The sequence below is a fragment of the Petaurus breviceps genome, unplaced genomic scaffold (genome assembly GCF_028583685.1).
Source record: "Petaurus breviceps papuanus isolate PSGF00001 unplaced genomic scaffold, PetGlider_PUasm1.0 38, whole genome shotgun sequence".
NCBI classification, from domain to species: domain Eukaryota; kingdom Metazoa; phylum Chordata; class Mammalia; order Diprotodontia; family Petauridae; genus Petaurus; species Petaurus breviceps.
Genome location: NW_027186304.1, coordinates 54,105,755 through 54,133,700, shown reverse-complemented (window position 1 = coordinate 54,133,700; position 27,946 = coordinate 54,105,755). Strand labels below are relative to the sequence as shown.

General features: G+C 37.0%; 1 protein-coding gene across 9 annotated transcripts in view; it reads right to left on the bottom strand.

The window, feature by feature from the left end:
- SPIDR (scaffold protein involved in DNA repair) overlaps positions 1 to 27,946 on the bottom strand; it is a 593,302-nt gene that overhangs the window by 63,637 nt on the left and 501,719 nt on the right. For all 9 annotated transcript variants that reach the window (XM_069099903.1, XM_069099905.1, XM_069099904.1 and 6 more), the window contains one exon: positions 1,209 to 1,296. In XM_069099903.1, coding sequence (XP_068956004.1) covers positions 1,209 to 1,296 — 88 coding nt within the window. The remainder of the gene's footprint in view (positions 1 to 1,208; positions 1,297 to 27,946) is intronic.

Here is a 27,946-nt window from a genome sequence, read left to right as displayed (position 1 = left end):
CGATTCTGTAGGAAATGGAGCATAAACCAAAGATTTTGCTTATTAGTGGGTTTCATTTATCAGTGTTTCTCTTCCTTCCTTCCTTTCCTCTCTTCTCTCTTATAGATAATTGAGAATTAGTTCTATAAGTAAATGTAAAGCAGATAATAATAATTTATAGGGCTTTAAGGTATATGAAACATTTCCCTCATAACAACCTTATCATTTATTTATTTATTATTATTATCCCTACTTTACTGATTAGGAAACTGAGGCACTGAGAGGCTAAATACCTTGTTTCATGGTCACACAGGTAATAAAGCTGTATTTGGAGAATGCCTTGTTTTAATGGAAAAAGAGTGAAAACATTCATTAAGCATTTACTATGTGGCAGGCACTATAAGCAATGGAGAAATATAAGCATAACAGTTGCTACCTTCAAGGAGTTTAATTCTAATGAGAAAACAAAACATAGAGAGGTATGGTATGGAGAAGAGAGGTAGGGTGTGTGGGTGTGCGTGTGTGTGTTGGGTAGAGACTGAGCTTGCAGAGGAGATAGATGGGAAGTATTTAAGAGGTCAGGGCAAAAACTAAGGTTTTAATTTGTGACAAAAGGGTCTTTGGTAGCTGACAGATTTTCGTGTTTTTTGGTTGTAGTAATGATTTCTTTTAAAATACACTTCAAATGAGCTTAGAATAGATGTATAGTTTGGTGGCAAACAGAGATATGATGAAAAAAGCCCTAAATGTCTGGATGTTTCTGATTTAGAGATCAGAAACCCATTTCTAATTATATGGCCTAACACAGGAATGGGGAGATCTATGAAGCAGTATTAAAAATGTTGGCCCTTCATATAAAAAGATGGCATCCGAGAGAGAAAGATCTGGAAGTTCTACTTCTGGGGAATAGAAGAAAGATCAGAAGGAGGGGAAACAGTAATGTCACCAGTTGACCTTGACTAGAGAAGAAATTGGGAAAACATTTGTGAAGCTTGGGTATGAAGGGGCACAAAGACCTTCCTGAGCATTTCTAAATGGGCAAACTTCAGTCTTACTGTGTTTTTGCAGTATTCTATATATAATTTCCTTAATGTATAAATCTAGGGAGCGTATTAGCTAATTATCATTTGACAGGTAATTCAGATAATACAGAGTTCTATATGTTAAAAAAAATGTTGGCCCTTGATCTTTTATCACAGAAGGAGAACCCACAGTTTATTTGGACTTACCTCTCCACAGTCTTGATTTTGGCCAGGAATTTTCAAAGGCATCAATGGAGGCCACAAGCTGTCAATAAGACTAAAAAGTCCCATTGCCCTTAAAATAATAAAAACAGAAAATAAGAGATTGAAAAAAGGGAATAGTGCATAAAAAAATAAATTCTCTTTCTCATCAAAAAGTATTTACTAGGATCCTTAGTATGGTGCTAGATAGAACAGCAGGCACTATACCAAAGTAAGTCATGTTTTCTCTTGGGTCACCTCTTCCATAGCCTCTTCCCCTCCCCACTGGACAACCCCTTGGAAGGTATATTCTAGAGGGTACTTTTTTTGTTGTTGTTATGAGTTGGATTAGAAGGTCACTTAGGTCCCTTCAAATTTAGAAATTCTAGAATTGCTACTACCACTGGTTTGTACCATGTGTTTGTGTGTATACACTTCTTTTTTTTCAGTTATGAGTTGGACTAGAAGGTCACTTAAGCTCCTTCAAATTTAGAAATTCTAGAATTGCTAATACCACTGGTAAAGATGTGTGTGTATATGCACACATATGTATGTATGTGTGTGTACATATAGAGAGAGAGAGGAGAGAGAGGGAGAGACACACACACACAGAAAGAGACAGACTTGAACAGAGTAATACCTACACTTCCCTGCTTTCATGATCCTTTTTGACCTTTACTGTATATATACTCTGGATTTATTGCTGTCATTATCTTTAGCTAGATAGCTATAATGAATATGCATATTCTTTTAGTTCTAGATTCCTTACAACACATAAATCTCATATTTATCTGAATTCTTCAAATTCCTTGTAGTACAGTAATATTCCATTACATTCATATAATACCATTTTCAGCCAATCCCTCAATTTTTTTTTTTTATGTATGACAAATAGTACCATTAGGAATGATTATACAATTAAAGGTTTTGTCTTACACCTCCACCCCCATTAATATCCCTGGGGCAAAGTTCTAATTGTGGGAATACTGGGTTAAAAACTACACACATTTTTGTTACTTTTTTCCATAATTAGGTATTTCATCCCCAAAAGGTTAAAACAATTCACTTCTGTTTGCTTAATACACATTCTTAATCCTTGTTCTGAACTAGAAAACTGCTAAAATTTTCTCATTATATATATAAAACTGACTCGGGTGCAAAAGAAGACTTAAATGCTTCCTATTGTTTTTAAGGGAAAATTCTTCGACCCTTATTCTTTTTAGTGTTCTCAAAATAAAAGGGTGCTGTATTTTACCAAAGGCCTTTTCTTTATTTGCTTATTTTCTAATTAGTTTATTAATCATTATCATTATTGTTGTTGCTGCTGTTATATTTATGGTTTTCCTCCTTCTTTCTGGTTAGTTAATGGTTTATGAATTTTATAGGTCTTAAAAAGCCATACCCCTCAAGTTTTGCTTATTAAGCATTTATTAATTGTTTCTGCTTTCAGCACTATTCATTTGTCTTTTGATTTTAGGGATTTTTTTTCTTTTAACTTATTTTTGATTTCTTAATTTTTTAGTTTGAAGTTTTTTTAAGCTGCACATTTAGTTAATTTGTTTTCTTTTCTTTTAGTAATAAAAGCAGCAGGGAAATAGTTTTCTCCCCAAGAACTAGTTTAGATGAATGCCATACATTTTGCAATGCTGTACTATTGTCATCATCTTAAATATAATCTTATTATATCTTTTTTTTAACTCAATCATTCTGAAGGAATTTTTTTAGTTTGCTTTTGTCTTCATCTTTTTAAAAATCACATTTCCTTTACTGATTAAAATATATAGTTTTCTATGTTTTTTAATAAGGTCTTTATGCCTTAACATGTAGATAATTTTTGTTGTTCTATTCCTGTTTGAATAAATTTAAATCTCTTCCTCTAGTTATCGTTCTTATTTCTAGGACTGTTTTTTAAATTTTTCAGTAACTTCTTTCTTATTTACATTTTTCTTTGACTTATTGTATTATATATAGGCAATTAGGTAGCTTAGTAGATAGAGCCCTAGGCCTAAAGTCAGTAAGACCTGAGTTCAAATCCAGCTTCAGAAACTTAAAAGTTATGTGATCCTGGGTAAGTAACTTAATTTTTGTGAACTTTAATTCATTGGAGAAGGAAATGGCAAATCACTTCAGTGTCTTTGGCAAGAAAACCTCATAAGGGGTTCATGAAGAGTCTTGACATCTGCTTAGTATTTTTCTATTTGGATCCTTTGGTAATTTAGTTAATTGTTCCTTTGAAAATGTTATTCTGTCAGCTGCATATTTAGAATGACTTTTTTTCTTTGCTCTTAATGGTTCCTTAATCATGATATCTTCCATGTTTATCTCTCAATAATTTATAACTTTAAATAAGCTTTATCCAAAATCATGACTGCGACTCTAAATTTTCAAAAGGTGGCTGTTGCTTGTTAAAATTTTTTCCCTAGCCTCTCATTTTTAAAACTACACGTGTCTTTTTGTCTTGGGTATATTTTCTGTAGCCAATATAATACTGAATATTGTGTTCTTTAAAATCCTGAATTTCAATCATATGACATTCAGTAACAATTATGAGTTTTTTTTCTTATACCATACTTGACTATAATCCTTGTCATGCTGATATAATGCTTTTCTTGACTTTCTGTAGGTAATACTAAAGTTCTGGAATTTGACCACAATGTTGTAAGTAATGGGTAAGCTGAATACGACATTTCTTTCTGAGGGCACCCGGTAGCTTACATTGATCTTCAAATCTCACTATTTCTGGGAAAATTTTCTGGAAAAAAACAACAACAAACAAACCAGTACTTAGATTTTTGTTTCTTTGAATTTTTTTTTGTAATCTGATAACTCTCAGATTACCTCTTATCTTTCTGTTCTGTAATTTTTGCTTGTCGGTTTAAAAAATTTTTTAATAGTTGAGTTATACTTGTTTTGCTTCATGTTCTGGTGATTTGCTTCCAGTTCAAGAATGTTTCCCATTGATTCCATTAATTTATTCAAATTTTCCACCAATTTTTCTATATTATTAATTTTTTTAGAAACTTTTTTTTTTTAACTGTGAAAGAACTTCCACTGCAGGTACTAGCCCTTTCTAGACTAACACTAGATCTACTTTTATTTTCTTTAAGGAGTTATCAGTTTGACATATCTGATGGTTGAACAACAGGAGCACAGCATAGTGGACAGACAGCCAATCCCACAGTCAGGAAGGCAAAGACAAAGACTGTTTTGCCATTTCTTTTTCTAGACCTGAGTTCAAATCTGACCTCAGACACTTACTAGCTGAGTTACCCTGGGCAAATCACTTAAGTCTGTTTGTCTCAATTTCCTCATTTCTAAAATGACCTGGAGAAAGAAATGGCAAACCATTCCAGTATCTTTGCCAAGAAAACCCCAAGTGTGGTCATAAAGAGTCAAACATAACTGAAACAACTGAATGACAAAAAATAGAAATAAATAAATTAATTAATTAACTAAACTGGCTAGCCCATAAATCACCACCAAAATATTTACAAATGCTTATAAAAATAAATGAGAAAAATTAATAAATATCACTGAGTAAGCTGGAGGAAATGAGTTTTCCTTGAGGTGTTACTGCTTTACTTTTCTTAAGTTTTGCTGAAGTTTCTTTGATACATTCTTAGATCTCAAAGGCTTTCAGTAGCAGAATTTTTCTCTGGTGGGTAATAAAAAGCCAAATACTACTAGAGTCAGAAGGTACAACTTGTTGAGCTGTATTTATACTATAATTTTTAAAGTCATATTGAAGAGATTAATACTATGTGTTCCAATGGAATCATTTACTGTTTTAATATTTTGTTATTTAGGATATGGCCAATAAGGAAGAAGAAAGAATCAAAGAGAAATCCCAATATTTTGAACATGTGATAAGTAAACAAATGGTGCCATAATTAGAAATATTAAAGTCATAAAGAGGAATATGTTTTTGGAGAAAAATAAATTTCATTTTGGACATGAATGAATGAGCGAGTGGTGAGACATACCACTATAGACAGGAGACAGTTGGAAAATACCTGTCTAGGGTTAGGAGTGAGGATAAGTTTGGAGGCAAAGATCTGGGAGTCATTCATGATAATTCAAGTGGGGAGAATACATCATACGATTAAGGTGGAGGGACCTAACAAGAGAAAGCCTGGAAAGAGCCAGTGAAGAAAACAAGGGAATGGTGAAAGAGGTAGGAGATAAATACATTGTCATAGAAACCAAGGGAGGACTGAACATCACATCCCACTGCATTATTTATAGGAACTTATAGTTGAAAACAAGAAGTTCAATCATGTCAGTGAATCATTTATAGCATTGTTAAGATCTGAGCACTGATATTTAGTTGCAATAAGGTCTAAGACTCCTTTTAGGAAGAAACAATGGATTTGGCAAATAAAGGTTTATTGATTCCTTTTTTTTTTTACACATCACTTTCACTTCCCAATGCCTATCTCTCCACCACTAAAACTGTTGTTGCAAAGAAGTACAGGAAAGAAACACAAACCAACACATTGGTTATGTCTGACAATACATGCATCTTTCCACACTTACAATCAATCATCCCCCTGCTGAGATGTCTTACCATCAATCACCTGAAGTCAAGATTGTAAACTTTACTGATGTCTTTCAAAGCTGTTTTCCTTTATGTTATCATTGTGTAGGCATTCACAATCATTCAGGACTCTGAATGCCCTCAAATTTCATAAAACATTCCAAACTTAAAAACTCCTTAAAAATTTGTCCTCAGTGTGACTGTGCAAAAATTCTTGGTTTTGTTTTGTACTCATTTTGTACATCTTGATACAGTCACTTGTTGGTGGGTTATTGGGTTGAAGTTCAGGAAGGCCTAGCACCTGCTGTGAGGGCTAACCAAGCCTGTTTCAGGGCTGCTCATCCACCTTTGGTGCTGACTTCATTCACCCAACTTTCATGTGTAGCTCCAAGAAGCTGTACCATGTGCAGTGGCCATATCCCCACAAAACCATCTTGGCAGATAAGCTAAACCAGGTTGAGGGTAATCAAACAAAGGCCTCAAACCCATAGATGAGTTAGGGGGATGTGAAGACTTCTCCCAGGAGAATGAGCGGATGAGAACAATTTGTTCCAATGGCCATGAAGGTGACTTGGTCAGACATTGAAGACACCAAGGTATATCACTGCATCCCAGGCCATCACCAGTTGTCCTGACTTTTGTCTTGCCACTGGATTTCGATGACTCTGGAAAAGGGAGTGAGGCTAACCATTTTGGGCAACTCTGCCTCACTTAAATCCAATTTATCAACAAGTCAAGACATCAACCTCTGATGTCACTGGTCCTCTTTGAAAACAAAGAACAAAAACAGTCATTTGATACACATCTTTAAAATAAGGACCTGAGAACAACTATGCTTCTTCCGCAAGCTACAGTACAAACATAGATTTGTGTTAAATCAAATTTAACATCAGAATTAAAATACTGACAAGTAGGTAAATGACAAATATACATATGGGATACTTTAAGTGATCTATATCCCATTTTGGTAAGAAGCTACTTAGTGTAGTGGATGAGGAGTCCTCTTTGGAAGCAAATAAGGTCTGGGTTCAAGTATTTTCTCTGAAATGTATTGGCTTTGTAACCAGGGCAAGTCTCTGAACCTCTCTCAGTGTTCTAGGAAAATTTCTAAGACTTGAAATTGCAGAAAAGGTGCTGACTGGCTTTGGTAGAAAAGTGAATTTCATTACCCAGGAGTTCCCTACACAGATGAAATCACAAGTTCTGTCCATATCTATGTATAAAACACAACACACACATACACACACACCTCCCTCTTCCCTCCCTTTCCCCTATATATCATTATATATTGATCTTTCATTCATATCGATATTTTAATACAACTACTCAAGTATTTTGCTATTTATTAATCTCATGAGCAAGAATTTTGAGCAAAAATAGTTAAATTTAAGGTAAAAAATTAAATACTATTTCCTATTTCGGTATTTCCTATTGGGAATGGAAAATACAGTTGGGAGGGGTTGTTGTTGTTCAGTTGTGTTTGTGAATGCATATAGGATTTTCTTGGCAAAGATACTGGAGTGGTTTGACATTTCCTTCTCCAATGGATTATGGAAAAGAAAGGTTAAGTGACTTTTCCAAGGTCACAGAGCTAGTGAGTGTCTCAGGCCAGATCTGAATCAGATTTTCCTGACTGCACTCTATCCACTAAGCCACCTAGGTGCCAACTTTTTTTTTTTAAGCAATAGGGGTTAAGTAACTTGCTCAAGATTACACGGCCAGGTGTTTCTGGGTGGGTGCTAAGTGTCTGAGCCCGGGATTTGATCCAGGTCATCCCGACTCTGGGGCCGGTGCTCTTACTCGCTGCGCCACCTGGCCACCCCTAAGCAATTGGGGTTAAGTAACTTGCTCAAGGTTACACAGCCAGGTGTTTTTGGGTGGGTGCTAAGTGTCTGAGCCCGGATTTGATCCCCAGGTCATCCCGACTCTGAGGCTGGTGATCTTACTTGCTGTGCTACCTGGCCGCCCCGGTGCCAACTTTTTAATGTCCAACTGATGTAGCTTATAAAACAGTTCCCTGTTCTTCAACTCCATTATAATCTAGCAATTGATTTATTTAAATAGTTTGTAATAGTATAAATTTAAGATCATGATACATTTAATAGGACTGTTGATGGTCCTTCATTCTCAAAGAGGACCAATGATACAACAGGAGCATGATGTCTTGACTTGCAAGTGAATTGGATTTAAGTGAGGCAGTCTCACTCTTTCCTCCAGAGTCATCAGAGTGAAGTGGCAAGACATAGGTCAGAATAACTGGTGATGACCCCAGATGCTGGGAGACCTTGGTCTTTCCCAGGTCTCAGTCTGTCTGAGGCAATACCCATTCAGTTAAAGGCTAGATAAGAATTGAGGCAAAAGATGGCTTAGTTTGCCTTCAAAAAAGAATCAATCAGGGAGGGAAGACCTCAGAGTTTCTGGCCAAAACAGAAACAACTGCTATTTTGAATTACTCTGAGCCATCAAAACCCAAACGATAAGCAACTGAGCCTTGGGCTGAGGTCTATTATTGATCAATCAGGAAGGGTCAGAGTGATTTGGGTTTAAAGGCATATTTTAATCCTAATGAGCTTTATCAAAGACTGGTTTTTTAGAGTTATATTTCAAGAAATCATAAATGAAAACTCTTCCATTTAATAGGAGGGAGATTTGGGAACAGGCAAGGTCCTTAAGTAATGGTCAGATTATATACATCCAGCATTTAAAGAAAATGATGGAGCAAGAAATTGGAAGGTAGCCCAATTTTCTTGTTCTATGTTTAAAATTACACTGGAAATGTAAAAAGAAGTTGCTAGAAATTTTCATAAGGATATGAAAACTCACAAGAAATATAATGAGTAAACTGCAGATAATTTTTGTTACAATTAAAAAAATTTTGGAAGCAAAAGATGCAGAGGGGAAAACATCAGAAGACATACCCAAACATCATAAACATAGCAAAAAGTCTTGAAAGATTTGGTTACATGGATAATAAATTATATGTAGACAGCCATCTGTCTTCCACACATGTGGAGCTCACCCTGTTTCCCTATGGAACAGATTTTATTGTTGTTTTTTCTTTTCTTTTTGGAGGGGGGAAGGTAGGGCAATTGGGGCTAAATGACTTGCCCAAGGTCACACAGCTAGTTTTTGTGTTGTGTCTGAAGCTGAATCTGAACTCAGTTCCTCCTGACTCCAGGGCTGGTGCTCTATTCACTGCGCCACCCCCTATGGTAAGAATTTTTAACATGGGGGTGGAGAGGGTCTATGAACTTCAAGAACTATTTATTTATGTATACATATTACATATACGTGCACATATATACATATATAATATATGTATTTCAACATAATTGGTTGTAATCCTACATATTTTATTTTGTGGATTTAAAAACATTCTGAAGAGTCCATGGGTTTCACCAGACTGTTAAGGTGCTCATAACACAAGAAAAGGTAAAGAAGCTTGGCGTGTGTGTGTGTGTGTGTGTGTTCACGCACGTGCGCGCGCGCGTGTGTGTGAGAAGATACTTTTGGACAAGGACGGGATGAAACTGTGAAGAAATTTCCAGCATAGTTAGGCTAGGGAGCAGGTAGAAAAAAGCAAGGACAAAAAAAGAGAAAAATAAAAGCTGTCACATGCTTAGGAAAATCTACCCCTCAATAGTACTTTTCAAGTAATATCCTTTGAGAATTAGTTTCCACCCAAAACCATCCTAGAATGAATGAGAATGATTGGCTAGCTTTTATATTCATATGATTTCAGTTATATGGGAGGAAGGAACAAACAAAAAAAAGTTGGTTACTTTCCTTTTTTTCCTGATGCTGAAGGAAAATGGATATGAGTGAACTCCACATCACAGATTGACAAATGCTGAGTGGGCCCAGCGGCTCTTCTACATGACCAACGATTAGGAAATATAATTTTTTAATTGTACTAAAAGTTCAGAAAACTCTAATTAAGAAGAGAAACAGCAACTTTATTATTCAATAAAGCCCTGATCAAGATCAAGAGTACAAAGAATCCAGTTATAACAATGTTGTTGTTTTTTTTAAAGAAAGAAAAGAATCCCCCAATCTAGGGCAGGCTAGTTTAAAAACCTAACCCACACACGATTTTGGTGATTTTCCTAATGGATTTTACAATCTTTATGCTAGAGCAAGGAAAGGGAGGGTTAGAGAGTTTTGCTCAAAGTCAGGAAAACTTAAATTCAAGTCTTGCCACTGATATTTATCTGTTGTATGATTTTGGCCAAGTAACCCCTTAGTGCCCCCAGAAAACACTAAGACTATAAGTTATAGACCAGTTGACAATCTGAATAGGGAAAAGGAATTTTCTTACTATCAATTCCCAATGAAATTATAGATCTGGGACCCAAAAGAAGAGATCCCTATTAATAGGACATGGATTTAAAGGACCTGAGAGGTCATCTGGTCTTACCCTCTCATTTTACAGATGAGGAAACAGGTGCCCAAAGTGATCTGCCCAAGATCATGGGGTAGAAAATGAAACAAAGTAAGAATTTAAGCCTAGATCCTGACTCCAAACCCAGTATTTTTTTTTTAATTAATTAAATTATTTTTTAGTTTACAACCTTTAGTTCCACAAGCTTTTGAGTTTAAAAATTTTCCCCCTCCCTCCACAAGATGGTATGCAATCTGATATAGGTTCTATACATACATTCATATTAAACATATTTTTTCATTAGTCATGATGTAAAGAAGAATTATAACCAATGGAATGAACCATGAGAAAGAGGAAACAAAAAAAAAAAAGAGAGCAAATAGTGTGCTTCAATCTGCATTCAGATTCCATAATTCTTTCTCTGCATATGGATAGCATTTTCCATCATGAGCCTTTTGGAATTGTCTTAGAACCTTACATTACTGAAAAGAGTCAAGTCTATCAAAGTTAGTCATCATACAATGTAGCTGTAACTGTGTACAATGTTCTTCTGGCTCTGCTCCCCTCACTCAGCATCAGTTCATATATAAACCCAGTATTCTTTTCACTGTAGATGAATTAATTCTCTTAATTTTCAATTCTGAGTTTGATTCACCAAAATAATATAATGTAAAAAATACAAAATAAGTAACTCAATTACACACCATATGGCTCTTAATAACAAATACAATGTAAATACAACAAAACAAATTAATAGTGAATTGTAAGCAATATTCTACAATAGGAAAAGCCTTAGAAGCCTGGAACCAATTAGCTTTATTTGGGAGGCTTCATTGGCTACTTACAACTTACAATAGTGACTATAGATTAAATATTTATATTTAAAAGCAGAACAGGATGACCATAGGATACTAAACTGAATATTCTCCTAAGAATTATGTTATTTTTTTCCTCATTTAAAAAATAGACATGGCTCAAGTAGTTACTGTTGTTTTGTGAACAAGATTTTGGTCTTAGGCAGCCCACATAACCATTTAAATGAATCCAACCTTTCATCAGGTCAGACTTTCTGCTGCAGCTAACTTTTGGCAGAAGGAAAGTTTATTGTTCTTCCCACTACAGTTCACTCTTGACTCTTCATAAAAAGAGCCCCACTTCACTTCTGCATGAGGTTTCATTTTGTTACACAGGAAATGCATTCTTTTAAAAAAGTCATCCCTTTAAAAGAAGTGTCAAATAACAACAAGCAAGATAACTGACAGTAAACACTGTCTTAAATCTTACTTAACATTACCATCTGGAAAAAAAAATGAATTAAAAGAAAGATTTTTTTTTTTAAACAAAGGACCTGAACCTCCACTTAGAAAGTACTCACAGAAATGAGTTAAGATGTCAATGTAACAATTATAAATCTGATAAAGCCACTTGGTCAGAATGAATTTCCAGGTAGATATTTTATTTTCAAATTTCTGTGAAGTAAATCTATAGAAAACCTCGGGTTTTTAAATTTGGATAATAAAAGGTTTTAACTAAAAAATCCTAAAATGATTTTTTTTTTTCACATTTGGTGGGTAGCCGTGGGAAGGAAAGGCAGATGGGGAGAAGGCCGGATGAAATCTTTACTTTCTCTGCTGAGCGTTCTGAAGTTGACAGTTTTTGCAGCCTGGTCCCTACATTGGGCAGATTCCTTTAAAGTGCTCAGAAAAGTAGGTCAAATTAGCTAGTGATCATTTAAGGAGAAAGCCACGTTTCACACCACACATTCAGTCATGATTTCATCTGATCCTTTCAACTGTGATCTAGAAATCAATAACTTTGGAGAATGTGAAGAGGGGGAGGGGAAGCAGTGTGGTCACACATGGAGAAGGAATGACAGCATATGGTCTACGCCAGGGACATCTGGAACAGGCCTGATATGTCTTCTCTGTTGCTCCACTTGGGGTGGCTTTTGGCAGGATGACTTTAAAGCACAGGCTGAAAAACACATTGCTACTTTATGAAATCTAGGATGCATGCCCACAGGCTGTCTGACTGAAGAAACTCAAATTCATCTCTCAGATGGTATAGGAACTCAAATTTAGATTTTTAACTTATTAAAATAATACATTAGAGGTGGCTATGATGTGGTGGACAAAAAATTGGCCTCAAAGCCAGGAAGACCAAGGGTTCAAATCCTGCCTCTGACACATGTTAACTGTGTGACATTTAACTTCCTACTGCTCCAACGATGCCAGCCTACATTGGTAGTGGGGTTTCTTTACATGGGAATTCACAGATCCAATCCCTATCTCTATATTAATATATATATATAACAAAGTCAAACTCTGTTCTCCAACTCCAGAAAAAACAAGAGTCTTTAAACTACATATGAGACTAATCTGCTTCTATGACAAAGGAGGGATGCAAAGGGTAGTTATTTGAGTCTGTAGGGAATGCTGATATTGAGAAACTATTTAGGAATGTTAAATGAACATCTCAAATTTTTTTTTTAAGGCATCACAGACAAGGTAGGTATAGATTTATTATCCCTCCAAGTCTTGCTATTTAGAGTTGCCTAATTAGAGTAATGGGGGACTGGCCCCCTTTTACCCTGAGCCAGGATGATGCCAAGAGTCCTTAAGTGCAGAATTCTTGACTGATAACAATTCCCATTTAGACTTTCAGGGGGTGGAAGTTACATTCCGTAATTCTGATTCCAGTCTCCTAACCATGTGGAAAATAGAAGCTTCTCTGGCTGTGGCTGTAGAACCAGAGATAGAAGCATATTCAAAAGGCGCTGAGTTTGACTTTCTACTTTCTCTTGTTTTGATTTCTTCCAGTTTGGAGGCAATAGGGTAAGAGATGATGCTGTAAGGGGATAAGCTTCAGGGTCTTCCCATTTGAAGCTTATAAGTTGCACCTGAATAAAGGTCTTGTTTTTCACCTTTGCTTGGTGTTTGGCATTTGCTCTTTCATTTTAGGTAAATTAGATGAGAGGCTACCATCTTATGAATTTCAAACAATCAGGAGAGTGAGGCACCAGGAAGTCCAGGAGAAGAGTCTGTGCAGAGTTCTGAACACTAGTTTGCAAGATCTAGTGAGGCAGTAACACAGATGTAGAATTTGGATGTCAGCTTGGTGGAGCCCATGCTATACAGAAACTGTTAAGTTTGAGTTCACGCTCCCCAAAGACCTAGGTGGTAAAAGGAAGAGTGTGCCCCTAAAGTACTGGAAGGAAATGTTTGTAGTTGTCTTCTTCCTAAATCTTGAAGTAAATTATTGTTTGTTGTTGTTCAGCTGTTTCAGTCACGGGGGACTGACTCTTTATGACCCCATTTGGGGTTTTCTTGGCAAAGATGTTGGAGTGGTTTGTCATTTCCTTCTCCAGCTCATTTTACAGATGGCAAAAAGGTTTAAGTGACTTGCCCAAAGTCATACAGCCAGTAAATGTATGAAGCCAAATTTGAACTCATGAAAATTCATCTTCCTGACTTCAGGCTTGGTGCTCAGTCCATTGTGCCAGCTATCCCTTTGAAGTAAATATCCTTTCTAAAAGATGATGGGTGTTAAGTAGTTAAATGCAACTGGAGTGCTAGCACCTGATGACTAATAGTGGGAAGAGTGTGAACACACTGGATGGGGTTTTGAGTTGATAGCATTAGAGAAGTGATACCTGAAAGATCCTAGAATCCTGGGGGCCGATGTGTCCACCCTTGCTCTGGGAGAGTAAGGCAAGACTTCCTGCTACATTAATTTAATTTTTATATTCAGATCAAATTCTAGACAGTAGCATTCATTCATTCATTTCTAAATACTAATTTAGCCATGAAGCTGTTTAGCTTAAGTAAGACCTATCTTATACACGTTCCATTGACCTCCATCTATAACACTAAGTCTAATTCTGACTTCTACCCCTTCTTTCAGTTTGGAAATAGGAGACAAACACCAAAAAGATACTTTAGATTGGGGCGGCTAGGTGGTGCAGTGAATAGAGCACTGACCCTGGAGTTAGGAGGACCTGAGTTCACATGTGACCTCAGACACTCAACACAATTACTAGCCATGTGACTTTGGGCAAGTCACTTAACCCCAATTGCCCTCCAAAAACAACAAAAAAAAAGATACTTTAGATCAATCAATACAATGGTGAGGTTTAAGGAAAAAAAAATGAATGGAGCAGGGAAGAAGACAGAGTAGGACTGCTACATGAAAGGCATATAACACCAAATCTCTCTTCCAGCTTTCTTTTAAATAATTCCTCTCCTCTCCTCTTCTCTTTCTCTCTCTCAATTGACGACAAAATAGTTCTTACAGTTTGAAAGAACAGACATTCTATGACAAATCCTGTCAATGAACATAGTCCATTAAAAAGTGAAAATAAGATCAGGTACTCAATCATCCTTTTGCTGTTTTTCTACCCTATACTCAAATAACTAGATTGACTTAATGGATTAATTGTTATAAGTAGCTTGAACTAGTCTAATCTAGAATTTTAGGCCAGTTAAAAAGAAAAGTAATGTTAACTTGTTAATAAACTATCAAGAAACAGTTCAATGACATGTCAAACATTACTGGAGGATTTAGGTTTGTTTCTGGATCTTAAAAAATACAACTTTGAAATGACTTTTTGTGACATGTCTATGAATAAATAATGGAAAGACACATAAAAATACCCATATTTTCTTGACAAATTTTCCTACAAGAAATGGGTCCAAATAGTAATGTTATATTTTAGCATCCAAAAGTTCACTAATGTAGTTAAGCATTGGAAGGGTTAGTTAGTCTTAAGAAGAACTTTAACAGAGAAAAGGCAGATAAACTTGAAAAACTACATTTCTAAAGAAAAAGTAAACACAGCTGGTGAACAGAGCATGAGGACATGAAGTGCTATAACAGAATAAGCTAACAACTCAACCAGTCATGAGCCCTCATGTTAAAAATATGCAAAGTAATGCTCTCTTGAGAGAACCTCGTTCTTATGATCAATAGTACATGCAAGAGATGTGCAATGAGAGTTGTTTTATATTAACTATGTTTTCATCTTGTTAACACCATGGCATCACTGTAACTTTTTTTATAGCATGTATCTAAGAGAGTTCAGCTATCAGAAATATCAAATATCAGAAAAATGATCATAACAGGATCTAACCTATGACATGATGTTACAACCTAAACCCCAATTAATTTCCATATTGATCATATTATCATTGCCAGCTTCTCATTTTCTTGTATTAAGGTCTGTACATGTAGCATTTTACATTTCTGCCTTTCTAAATTTATCGAAGACTTCTCTGTGACCAAGAACATGTTGAATTTCTGTGTTTCCAATGTGCTTAAAATATTTATTTCTTATTTTTCCCATTAAATTTTCACCACATATTTATTAAATTCATTTCAACAAGGCTGAAAAATGCAACTTCCCTCCAATTTATCTTTTTGTTTGATTTATCATCTTCTGAGAATGGATCATTTTATTCCCCTACAATTAATCTCCTATGACTAATTATCTAACTATTTCTGTTAGTTAAGAGTGAACTCTTCCTTTATCAACTTAGTGGCTATATTGTTTGGTGCATTTATTTTCTAAATTTACATGTGCTCATTATCAGTAGTATCCCAAGGATGTTTCACTTCCTTGTTTATCTCTATTAATTCTTAGTGGTTTAAATTCAACTTTCTCAGTCATAAACACTGCAAATCCAGATTTTCTTGAACTAGCTGTAACATAATATATTTTAATCCACCCTTTCACTTTAAAGCCCTGTGATCATTTTGTATAATTGTGTTTCCTGTAGACAACATGTTCTGTTGTTCATACATTTTGTTTTTTAATCCATTCTAGAATTCCTTGGGGGTGGAAGGGTGGAGGGGTGTGCAAGCTGTTGACATTTAAGTTAATAGTCTTAAATGCTGACAGTAGTTCACAGGACTTGGAGCTCGAAGGTACATCTGAAATCACTAGATCCTACCTTTTAATTCTAATGTTGAGGAAAGAAATGCTGAGAGAAATGAATCAAATTGCCCATAGTCACACTGATAATTAGTAATAATGATAAAAAATAATAGTAACAGGTCACACTTGTATAAAGTGCTATAAGGTCTGTAAAGTCATTATATATCAATGATGATATATATGTGTGTGTATACATATATAAAGCATATACATGTATACACACGTATGTACATATATAAAAATGTGATCCTCACAACAACCCTATGAGATCATTCCCATTTTAAAGATGGAGAAACAGTACCAGAGAGGTTGTGACTGGTACTAAGTAGCAGAGCTGTTATTGAAACCCAAGTTCTCTGACTCCAAAATCCAGTGTTCTTTAGACCATACAGCACTGCCTTCTATAATTCTATGTTAAGCTGTTACTTGTTTTATTTCAGGAGGGAATATGATCTTTTTTATTTTACTGTCTTCTATTATAGAACCAAATAATGAATGAATATTATGCAGAATTCCCATATTTTAATGCTGTTTATCCTGAAAAAATTCATTAACTTTTCCTTTGGGATTTTTAATGTCACCTTTCCATTCTACCCCCATTTCCTTGCATTTCCTTTTTTTGTCATTAATCTTTAATACTTTTTTGTTTCCATACTCCTACTTCTTAAAAGAATTATTTTGTCTGTCAGCATGTTTTTAAGGCCAATTTTATCATCCACTAATTTAACCAATACAATATTGTAGTTATTTTGTAATCTCATAGGGGCTTTTACCTTAAGAAGAATAATAATAACTGACATTTATATTTCATGTCAAGTTTCTAGTATAGAAAGTTTTCAAGTGTCAAGTTTTCAAGTATAGTTTCTACCTCCACAGTACTTCTCACATCTGCCCCCAGTGAGTTCAGGTCCTTATCTCCTCTCACTTGGACTACTACAATAGTCTCTATGCCTCAAGCCACTTCCCACATAATTCATCTTCTACACAACATAACAGTATGATTTTTTTTTTTGAAAGACTGATCTTCTGAAATGCAGGTCAGACCTTCTGTCATTCTCTTCAATAAATTCCGGTGTTTCCCTATTACCTCAATGATCAAATATAAACTCTGCTTAGAATATAAAGCCTTTCAACTTGGTCTCAACCTACCCTTTTAACTATTTTAATTATTACTCCCCTTCTCATTGCCTAAGGTCTAGTTAAACTGATTTATTTACTGTCCTAAATACATGGCCCACGATTCCCCTCTTCTGTCTTTACACAGCCCATGCCTGGAGTGTTCACCCTTCTCCCCTCTACCTTTAAGAATTGCTAATATCAGGGCAGCCAGGTGGTGCAGTGAAGAGAGCACTGGCCCTGGAGTCAGGAGGATGTGAGTTCAAATATGACCTCAGACATGTAACACAAAAAAACTAGCTGTGTGACCTTGGGCATGTCACTTAACCCCAATTGCCCTGCCTTCCCCCTCCAAAAAGAAGAAAAAAATTATTTCTAATCTCCTTCAAGACTCAGCTCAAGTGTCACCTTCTACACGAAGTCCTTCCTGATTTCCCCAGCTTCTAGTACCTACTCCCTGCCCTTGAATTTATCTTTCTCACACACACACAGAGTGGGTGTGTATATGTGTATGTCTGCTGTATATATATGGGGCATTTATATGTATATAGGATGTATATATGCATATGATGTCTACATATGATGCATGTATATGTGTAGATGTATATGATGTGAACAGATGTATATAAGTCTATGAAAACTTTAAAAACTGATTATGCATAACCATGTTACATAATACACACATGTGTATAACACATGGGTTATATATAATTATATAATATACTGTATATTATAATATATAAACACATGTGCACACAATATATACACATAAATGTAATACATGTACATTAATTGTTAGGGGTAGCAATAATGCAGTTAAAAGAATAATAATAGGGGCGGCTAGGTGGTGCAGTGAATAGAGCACCAGTCCTGGAGTCAAGAGGACCTGAGTTCAAATCCAGACTCAGACATTTAACATTTACTAGCCATGTGACCTTGGGTAAGTCACTTAACCCCAATTGCCCTGCCCTCCTCCCTCCAAAAATGAAAAACAAAAAAAAATTAAAAGAATAATAATACAGATTAAAAACTATATAGACAGAGATACTCAGATAGTTTCCAGTGATAAAATGTAAGGTCCTTGCCAGCAAAAACTTTTCCTTTTTTTCCCCAGTGCTTTAGCAAAGTGTATGGCATATAGAAGGTAAATGACTATTGATTAATTGCTTCCCTCACAACAACCCTAAGAGATAGCTAGTATAAGTATTATTATTTCTTTTTTGAAGATGAGAAAACTAAGCTCCTGAAAGATAAGTTGACTGACTATGATCCAATGGCTAATGTCTGAAGTGGGAGCTGAAATCAAGATTCTTGGTTCTAAGCCTGGCAATTTTACCACTGTACCAGCTGAGCTCATCAGAAGTTAAGGCTATTTCTTGTTCCAGGTACTCTCTAGTCTAAATGTTTCTGCAGCACACTTGCAAAGTTTCTTTTGAAGTATCATTTTTGTTCCATTAATTCTTTGAGGTTCTGAGGTTTTAAAAATGTTAGTTTTTCACTTATTTCTGAATTACGATTAGATTGGCCGGGAAATTCAGGATTAGTATCAGAGGGTGAAAGTCATATTTTAGATTTTTTTTTCTTTTTGGAGGGAGGAAGGCAGGGCAATTCAGGTTAAGTGACTTGACCAAGGTCACATGGCTAATAAGTGTTAAGTATATGATGCTAGATTTGAACTCAGGTCCTCTTGACTCCAAGGCTGGTGCTCTATTCACAGTGCCACCTAGCTGGCCCCATATTTTAGATTTTTAAAAAAATGTTATGCTTCAAATCATTTATGGTTTTCTGAGGGAAAATCTCGTAGGACCATTATTGGCATTTTTGTGTGTGTATGATGTTTTTCTTTCTTTTGGCTGCTTGAAAGATACTTTATTACTATAATTTTGAAGCTTGATAGTACTATGTCTGGATGAATTTATCATTGTTGGGCTTCTATTTTTATTTGTAGTATGTCATTTGTTTCCTATCGCTCTGAAATTTTCTTGTACAATTTCTTAAAACATGTGATCAGATACTTTTCTTCTTTGACATTTTCCAGGATCCCAACAACGTTGAGGTTTCCTTTCCTTCATCTGTCCTCCAAATTTGTCACTTTCTTCATCTTCATTACTTCCAAATATTTTTCCAGTTGAATTATTTTCTGAGCTTGTTGTTCCATTTCAACTGGGTTTAGCTGCTTCTCTGACTTCTAGTGCTAAACATGTTTTTGGCTGTGGTAACTGGTGTTTTTCATTTCCCTATCCTACTTTCCTTTTTGCTGAAGTTCTGTCATTTCCTCTCAAGATCCTTTAATTCTTCCCTGGATTTTTAAGGTGTGTTTCACCCATTCTTTTAATTTCTCTTGTTATTTTTTGTGCGAGGGGGATTGATGTTATATCTTCCTTATTGTCTCTCAGGATTTGTTTCCCTCTGTCTATTTTTTATATTATTGTAAAATGCTTTTTTTCTAATGTTTTCATTTGTCTTATTTCATAATTTTAAAAATACTGTATCATGGCACTTTTTTTTTGTTTTGTTTTATTATCTTTCTAACGAATCTTACTTTTCCTATGAGAATTTCTAGCAATTTCATGTCTTTTTAATGTTTCTACTATTATTTTTTGTGAGAAGAATAGGGCATGTGGCTGTCTTGCGTCTTCTCACTCCACTGTGTCTCCCAGAATTTTTATGGGAGTGAGTATAGCACCTTGCATAGTGTTTGCTTTTGTTCTCTTTTTGTTTCCTGTTTCTCCATTTTTCTCACTGAAAAGAACACAGGAGCACAGAACTAGAGAGAGATGGGGCTTCAGGGGCCATCTAATACAAACCCCATAATTTACATATGAAAAAACTGAGGCCTAGGGAAGTCAAGCCCACCCACACAGGTAGTAAGAATAAGCTTCAGGGGTACCACAAGAACCCTAGCCCTCTGGCTCTAGTCAGTCAATCAACTACCGTTTACTATGCAACTACAATGGGTCAGGCAGTTTGCTAAGCCCTGTGGCTATAAACAAAAAGGCAAAAAGAGTCCCTGCCCTCAAGGACCTCACATTTTTATGGGGTGGGGAACAATAGGCAAACAACTGTGTGCAAACAAGACAATTTGCAAACAATAAATGGGAGATAGGAAAGAGACAGAAAGTACTCGCATTGAGGGGAGTCATGAAAAGGCTTGATGGGACATTGGGTGAAATATGAAAGAAGCCAGGAAAGCCAGGGGGTAGAGATGAGGAGGGAGAGAGTTCCAGGCATGGGGGAAGGCCAGTGAAAATAAGATGGAGTGTCTGGGTGAGGAAAAATGACAGAGTGTGGGTCTGAATCACAAAGTAGGTAGGGAAAGGGGTGTAAGGTGTAAGAGGGCTAGTAAGGCAGGAGAGGGGCAACCTATACAGGTTTTCTTTTTTTTTTAAATGCAAATAATTAAGTTGAAATTTAATAAATTTCAATTAAAGAACACAACTTCCTAAGGTTAGGATAAAGGAGAGAGATAATTAAACTGAAGTTAATGACATTCATGAAGTTTTTAAAATTATTGTTTTAAATAATTAAAGCGAAGCCAAATATGAGTTAATAACAGGGGTATGCAGTAGTCAGTTCAAATAAGCTCATGAGACCTGATTGTTAAATACTGAGTATATGCTTTTACACCTCAGAAACTAGCAAACACTTCAAAATAACTTTGATTTATTCCTTTGTTGATTGTCTCTACTTAAGGAAATAATGGAAAATGTTAGTACTGGAGGTTAAACCAAAAAGTGTGATGTATGTACTTTTTTTCTTTTCCTTCAGAAAGGTGGTTTTTAAACATTTACTTGCATATTCCTGGTCAACAATACAACAGTCCCAAGAAATGCTAATGTCAACTTAGCTGCATTAAGAAAGGCATATGGGAGGTAATAATATTGCTTTACTCTACCCTTAATCATCTAGAGTTTTAAATCTTCAGGTCTAAGTTCTATATTTAACTAAATCCAGAAGAAGTTGGCCAGAATGATTGGGAGAGTTAAGATATTTGAGTCTGATCAGCTAATCAAGTCAAGGATGTTTAACCTTCTCATGCTTCTCTTGCTTCTTGTATCTGAATGTCAAATTTTCTATTCAACTCTGGTTTTTTCAGCAAAAATGCATGAAAGTCCTCTATTCCACTGAATGACCATATTTTCCCCTGAAACATGATACTCAGTTTTGCTGGGTAGGTGATTCTTGGTTTTAATCCTAGCTCCTTTGACCTCCGGAATATCATCTTCCAAGCCCTTCGATCCCTCAGTGTAGAAGCTGCCAGATCCTGGGTTATCCTGATTGTGTTTCTACAATATTCAAATTGTTTCTTTCTAGCTGCCTGTAATATTCTCTCCTTAACCTGGGAATTCCAGAACCTGGCTATAATATTACTAGGAGTTTTCTTTTTGGGATCTTTTTCAGGAGGTGATCGGTGGATTCTTTCAACCTCTATTTTTCCCTCTGGTTCTAAAACATCAGGGCAGTTTTCTTTGAGAACTTCCTGGAGGATGATTTCTAGGTTTTTACTTTGGTTATGGCCTTCAGGTAGTCCAATAATTTTTAAATTATCTCTCCTGGATCTATTTTCCAGGTCAGTGGTTTTTCCCATGAGATATTTCATATTGCCTTCTATTCTTTCATTGGTGTGGATCTGTTTAACAGCATCTTGATTTCTCGTGAAGTCATTAGCTTCCATTTGCTCCAATCTAATTCCAAAGCAACGATTCTCCTCATTGAGCTTTTGAGATTCTTTTTCCATCTGGCAAATTCGGATTTTTAAGGTATTCTTCTCCTCATTGCCTTTTTGAGCCTCTTTTGCCATTTGAGTTAGTCTGTTTTTTAAGGTGTATTTTCCTCAGTCAGGCTGTTGATTCTCATTTTGTAATTTTCTTGCATTGTTCTCATTTCTCTTCCCAATTTTTCCTCCACCTCTCTTATCTGTTTCTTAAGGTCCTCTATGGCCTATAACCAGCTTGCATTTTCCTTTGAAGCTTTTGGTGCAGGAATTCTGACTTCACTGTCTTCCTCCTGTTCCATGCTTTGCTCCTTTTTGTCCCCAAAATAGGAGTCTAATGTTGGAATCGTCTGTCTGCTTTATTTCCTTTGCCTGGTCATGTTGCCCCTCAGTCACTTGACCCCTGGGCTTTTTGCCACAGTAGGACTCTGCCACCACACAGGGGAGCTTTCGTCCCAAACGCTAGGGTTTTCTCAGCTGCCGGAGGTATTAGATGGGTGCCCTCTCTGAGGCCTCCACACGCTCTGGCAAGCTGGACACACACCCAGGACCTCCCATCCTAGACTGCGATCTAGATCCAAGCAGGTTAAAGCAAGAGTGATTACCCCTCAGACTGGTCTCTTTGTCCCCCTACACTCTGCAGGCTGGTTGGTCAGGCCCGCCCTGGGGCTAAAACCTCCGGCTCACGGGGTCCTGGGCTTGGCTCCCGGGGGCCTGGGCTTGGCTCCCAGAGCACTGTGCTAGCCGATTCCTGCCGGCCTGTCCTCAGCGGGAGATTAGCTTTTCTGTGTCATTTTGTGGGTTCTGCCCCTATAGGGGATTTTCAAAGTCAAACAGAAGGTTTTACGTTGATCTTGGATGTGCTAGGGAGACATCTGGGGTTCACTGAATAGGACGTGGGGTAGTTGTTGAACATGGTCACTTGTTCAGTTACGTCCTATTTTTTGTGACCCCATTTGGGGTTTTCTTGGCAAAGAAACTGGAATGGTTTGAAATTTCCTTCTCCAGCTCATTTTACAGATGAGAAAACTGAGGCAAACAGGATTAAGTGACTTGCCCAGGGTCACCCAGCTAGTAAATGTCTGAGATCAGATTTGAACTCAGGAAGATCAGTCTTCCTGAATTCAGGTCAGGCACTGTACCACTTAGCTGTACTAAAGGAATCTGACAATCAATTTGACAGCTCAGTGGAAGATGGACTATAGCAGGGATTTGTTCTGTGAATTTTAGATTTAGTCAAAGGGCTGCAATTGAGGACCTAGAGGGCCACATGTGGCCTTGAGGCTGCAGGTTCCCCACCCCTGGACTAAAGAGTGACCAATCAGAACACTACTGTAATAGACCAAATTCCAAATGATGAGAGCCTGGAATAGGGTGGTGGTGGTATCACAGTAGAAAAGGGAGCATATATAAGAGATGTCATGTAGGTTGAAAAGATAGGATTGGATATGGGGGGTAGTGAGAAAGAATGAGGAGTAGAGAATGTACCTAGCTTGTAAGCCTGGGTTGCTAAAAGGATGGTGGTGCCCACGACAGCAATAAAAAAAGGTAGGAAGGGGGAGAGTTTAGGGGAAAATTCAGTTTTGCCTTTTTTTTTTGGAGGGCAATTTGGGGTTAAGTGACTTGCCCAAGGTCACACAGCTAATTTTTGTGTTAAGTGTCTGAGGCTGGATTTGAACTCAGGTCCTCCTGACTCCAGGGCTGGTGGTCTATCCACTGCGCCACCTGGCCACCCCATGAGTTCAGTTTTGGACGTGATGAATTTTAGATGTCTATAAGACAGCTATCAGGGCAGCTAGGTGGTACAGTGGATAGACACCAGGCCTGGAGTCAGGAAGACATGAGTTCAAATCCTTCCTCAGACACTTACTAGCTGTGTGACCCATGGCAAGCCACTTAATCCTAATTGCCTCAGTTTTCTCATCTGTAAAATGAGTTGGAGAAGGAAATGGGAGGCCACTCCAGTATCTGTGAGAAGTAAAACCCAAATTGGCTCACAAAGAGTCAGACATGAGTGAAATGACTGAAAGGAGTGGGGCATCCAGTTTGAGATATCTAATAGAAGTGCAAGACTGGAAGCCAGAGCTGGGAAAAAATCAGTCTGATCATTATCTGCAAAGGAATGATGGCTGAATCCATGGAAGCTTCCCCTAAGTGAAGTAGTATAGAGTAAGAAGAGAAGAGGACCTATGACAGAGTCATGGGAGGTGCCCATGGGTAAGGATAGTGATCCAGATGAAGATGAGAAAGCATGGTCAGAGAGGGAGGAGCAAAACCAGGAAAGAGCAGCGTCCCAAAGGCTCAGAAAGAAGAGATTATCAAGCAGAAGGTGACTGACATTGTCAGAAGCTGCAGGGAGGTCAAGAGGGATGAAAAGTGAGAAAAGACCATTAGATTTCACAACTAGAAGCTCATTAACAACTTAGGATTGAATAGTTTCAGTTGAATGATGAGGCTGGAGGCCAGAGGGTGTTCTTTCCACCATGGCACCATTGCTGTTTTAATGTGTAATTAAAAGAAGGAGGAAAGGAGGAAAGGAGCATGATCTTTCCTTGGTCATACTGGAATATACACTATCAGTCCTGCAGTAAACATAACAACAACTAAATGTTTGTAGAAGTGATATACATAGGCAGGTTTACTTTATACTTTAGCTAATGCAACAGAGGTCACTGATGGAGAAATAAAACCAAAACATTTCTGACTCATTTGCATCAAAGAATTACAAACATACTTTATAAATAAACTTTCTGATCTATTGCCTATTTATCAACTTGGTCCTAGAAAGAAAAAAGGACTCAGTAGTTTTAACTGTTTTTCTTCTTTGCTTATAAATGGTTAGCTGTAAAGAAAGAGGTGCTAAGAAGCTAACACACACTAAAATTATTTTTCAACATGAAAAAAAGGGACTTTTACTAATGTGGATTTTGTTGCTTCAGTAATATTTTGGAAGCTGTCAAAAATCTAACAAAAAAAAAAGATGCACGAATATTACAAAAGGAGGGGGACTGCCCTGAGGCCCTCTCCAGAAGGATCCACACACAATGGATGGCTCAGGAGCCTGAAATGATGTCAACACACAGATGTTCCGGTTGTAGTCAAACAGAGCCAAGACTTTTAGTTCTCGGGCACAGAAGGTACACTAGAGTGTGTGAACTACTGACTTGAGAAACTCTTCTAAACCCTGATGCCTTAAGCTGTGTGGTGGACCCCAAATGACCACAACTGGCTCTTGATTTTTGGAAGAGAAAGACATTTTCCTGGTTGGAAATATACCCCTCTCTCAGGAGAGTCTGTGTCTCTACTCACTGAAACCGGCCAAAAAGGGAGATAACTGCACAGTCAAAGATGATACATACAATACAGAAAAAGCCACTGAAGAGATACCTATGCAGAATCACTGTACCTTAGAGATGGAAGGATCTTGAAAGGCCATCTAGTGATAAAGTTAGTACTGAAAGTCTATTACTGGCTTCTTGCCATCTGAAACACTGCCAAACCTACATGTGGTTTCTAGTGTAAGACTTTTATAAACCCTGTGGTGGAACAAATGAGTGACCTCACATCCCCATTACCTGGCCATCCTTTGGTACTTTTGGTAACTATGTCCAAAGCTCTAATCACAGATTATGGTTATCTGAGTAGGGGACTTAGCTTCCTGCAAGATTTTTAACTCTGTCAGGCCAGAGATTGTGTCTTATCTCAATTTTATATGTCACCATCCCCACTCTCTGTGACTTGGCACATGTACTGTATACAGTAGGCTCTTAATAAATATTTCTTGAATCAAAAAGGCAAATAATTGTTAGCCATGGTACATTCGAAATATGCATACATGAACTTTTATTCTCCAAAGAAGTGTGGGATATCAGAATATCTGTGGATCCTGATCCACTAGAAAAATGGAAGAAGAGACTTTAATAGTGCGTTATATTTATGGAAACCCCCTATCCTATTAGTTATCTGTGGTGTGATAGAAAGATCAAGCATTTATTAAGTGCTTGCTATTTGCCAGGCACTGTACTAAGCACTGGGAATACAAATACAAGCAAAAAGACAGTTCCTGCCTTCAAAGAGCTTATATTCTAATGGACAAGACATAATATCTGAGACAAGACATAAAAGGGAGCTGAAAAGGGAAGGGAGGATTCCTCGCCGTGGGGAGGAGTTACCCTCACAGGGACAAGGCAGAAAAATAGCACAGAGAATCAGGAGCTGAGCCATGCTACAAGGGAACATGCTAGTGTGGTCTCCTATGGCTTTCTTCCTCATTGCTCTGCAGTGAAACCTGTTCTAGGTAACCTGCCCTAATATATTAAAAACAATAGCTAAAAACCAGCAGACTTGTTGGGCTAAGCTATAGAATGAACTTCCTTTATTTTAGGTAATGATTCTCAAACTTTTAAATTCACTGACCCATACCAACACACACTCCTCACCAGGGGAGAACAATCTGTTCTCAAAAAGAAAGAAAAATGCACCCACAATATACTTTTAAGTTCAATCTGCACTAACATTTTCTCTATCACTCTGAAGTCTAGACAATCAACAAAACAATAAATCAAGCCTTGATTCACAGCATCTGATGATTTCGAAGGCATAAATGCTCACAATGAAAATTTAATAATCAGTTTTCACTAGGGTAAGAGCTGGTTCTATCACACCCCCCACCCCCAACTCTCCTTTCTAATTCAACTGAAAAAGTTGTCCTTGACCTCCCAGATAATTTTCCAGAGAATTTTCTTTTTATAAATATCTTCCCTATCTTATATTTACAAAGTTGACTTTTAGAACTCACATGCAAAATTTCATATTTATCCTTATTCAATTTGACCCAATGTTCTGGCTGTGTAAATCTTTTTTTGGATCCTGTCATAATATCATGTGTGTTATCTAGTTATCACCTGTAGGCTATACACACACGTCCTCTCTCTCTCTCTCTCTCTCTCTCTCTCTCTCTCTCTCTCACACACACACACACACACACACACACACACACACACACGTCTTTATCCAAGTTACTGATGAAAATGTTTTATGGCATAAGGCCAGGAACAGTTCCCAAGAGTCCTCGACATGTCCTTCTTGGGTTTTGGGGTTTTTTTTTTTGGCCTCAAACTTTTTTAAAAAATTATTTACTATAGTTTACAACATTCAGTTCCACAAGATTTTGAGTTCCAAACCCCCCCCTTCTTTGCTTCCTTCACCCCCATGGCAGCATGTAATCCGATAGAATATCCATGTCCTTCTAAGGGCGATATCCCACCTTGGGCTTGGCCCTCCAACCAGGATGGAATCCATCTAATTATACTATCATCTAGCTTATACCTCTGTACCATATCCTCAAGAACAGCCCAAGAAACTGTCAAATGCTTGGTTAAACCTAATGTACATATATAGGAGTTTCTAGTTTACTAGTTTAGAAAAACTATGTTTTAAAAACTAGCTTTTTCAGGCATTAACTTGTGTCTGATGAAGACATCCTGCCATTTTTGGACCAATCTCTTTTTTTTTCTTAGATGATCACTAAAAATTTTTAATAGTTTTTTTCTTGTTTTGTCTGGACCTGTAATTTAATCAATATAGGGAAATACGAGTGTGGAACTTTCCTCCACCTATACAAGTCATTGATTCTTCAGTATGTCAGGCAGTCAACAAACATTTATTAGGCACTTACTATATGCCAGGCACTGTGCTAAATGCTGGGGCTATTTGAGAATAGTGCCTTCAGGGCACTCACATTCTAATGGAGGAGACAACATGTAGATGACAAGGTACAGTTATCCCTTCTACATTCATACTTTCCCCATTCTGGTTTCCATATATCACCAATAGGCATAAGAAATGGGAATTTTTTGAGAGTTTTGCAGAAGCCACAAAAGACATGTGAAGGCTAGCAGATGACACAGGACCTATGACCAAACACAACCCAAATTTTACAGTAATATAAACACACCATAAAAGAAAAAGAAAAAATTCAAACTTCTCTGGTATGAAAGGAGCGCCACCAAATTTTACGTGAATTTTCCAGATTAATGGGGTGCCATGCCCTAAACCCAGCACT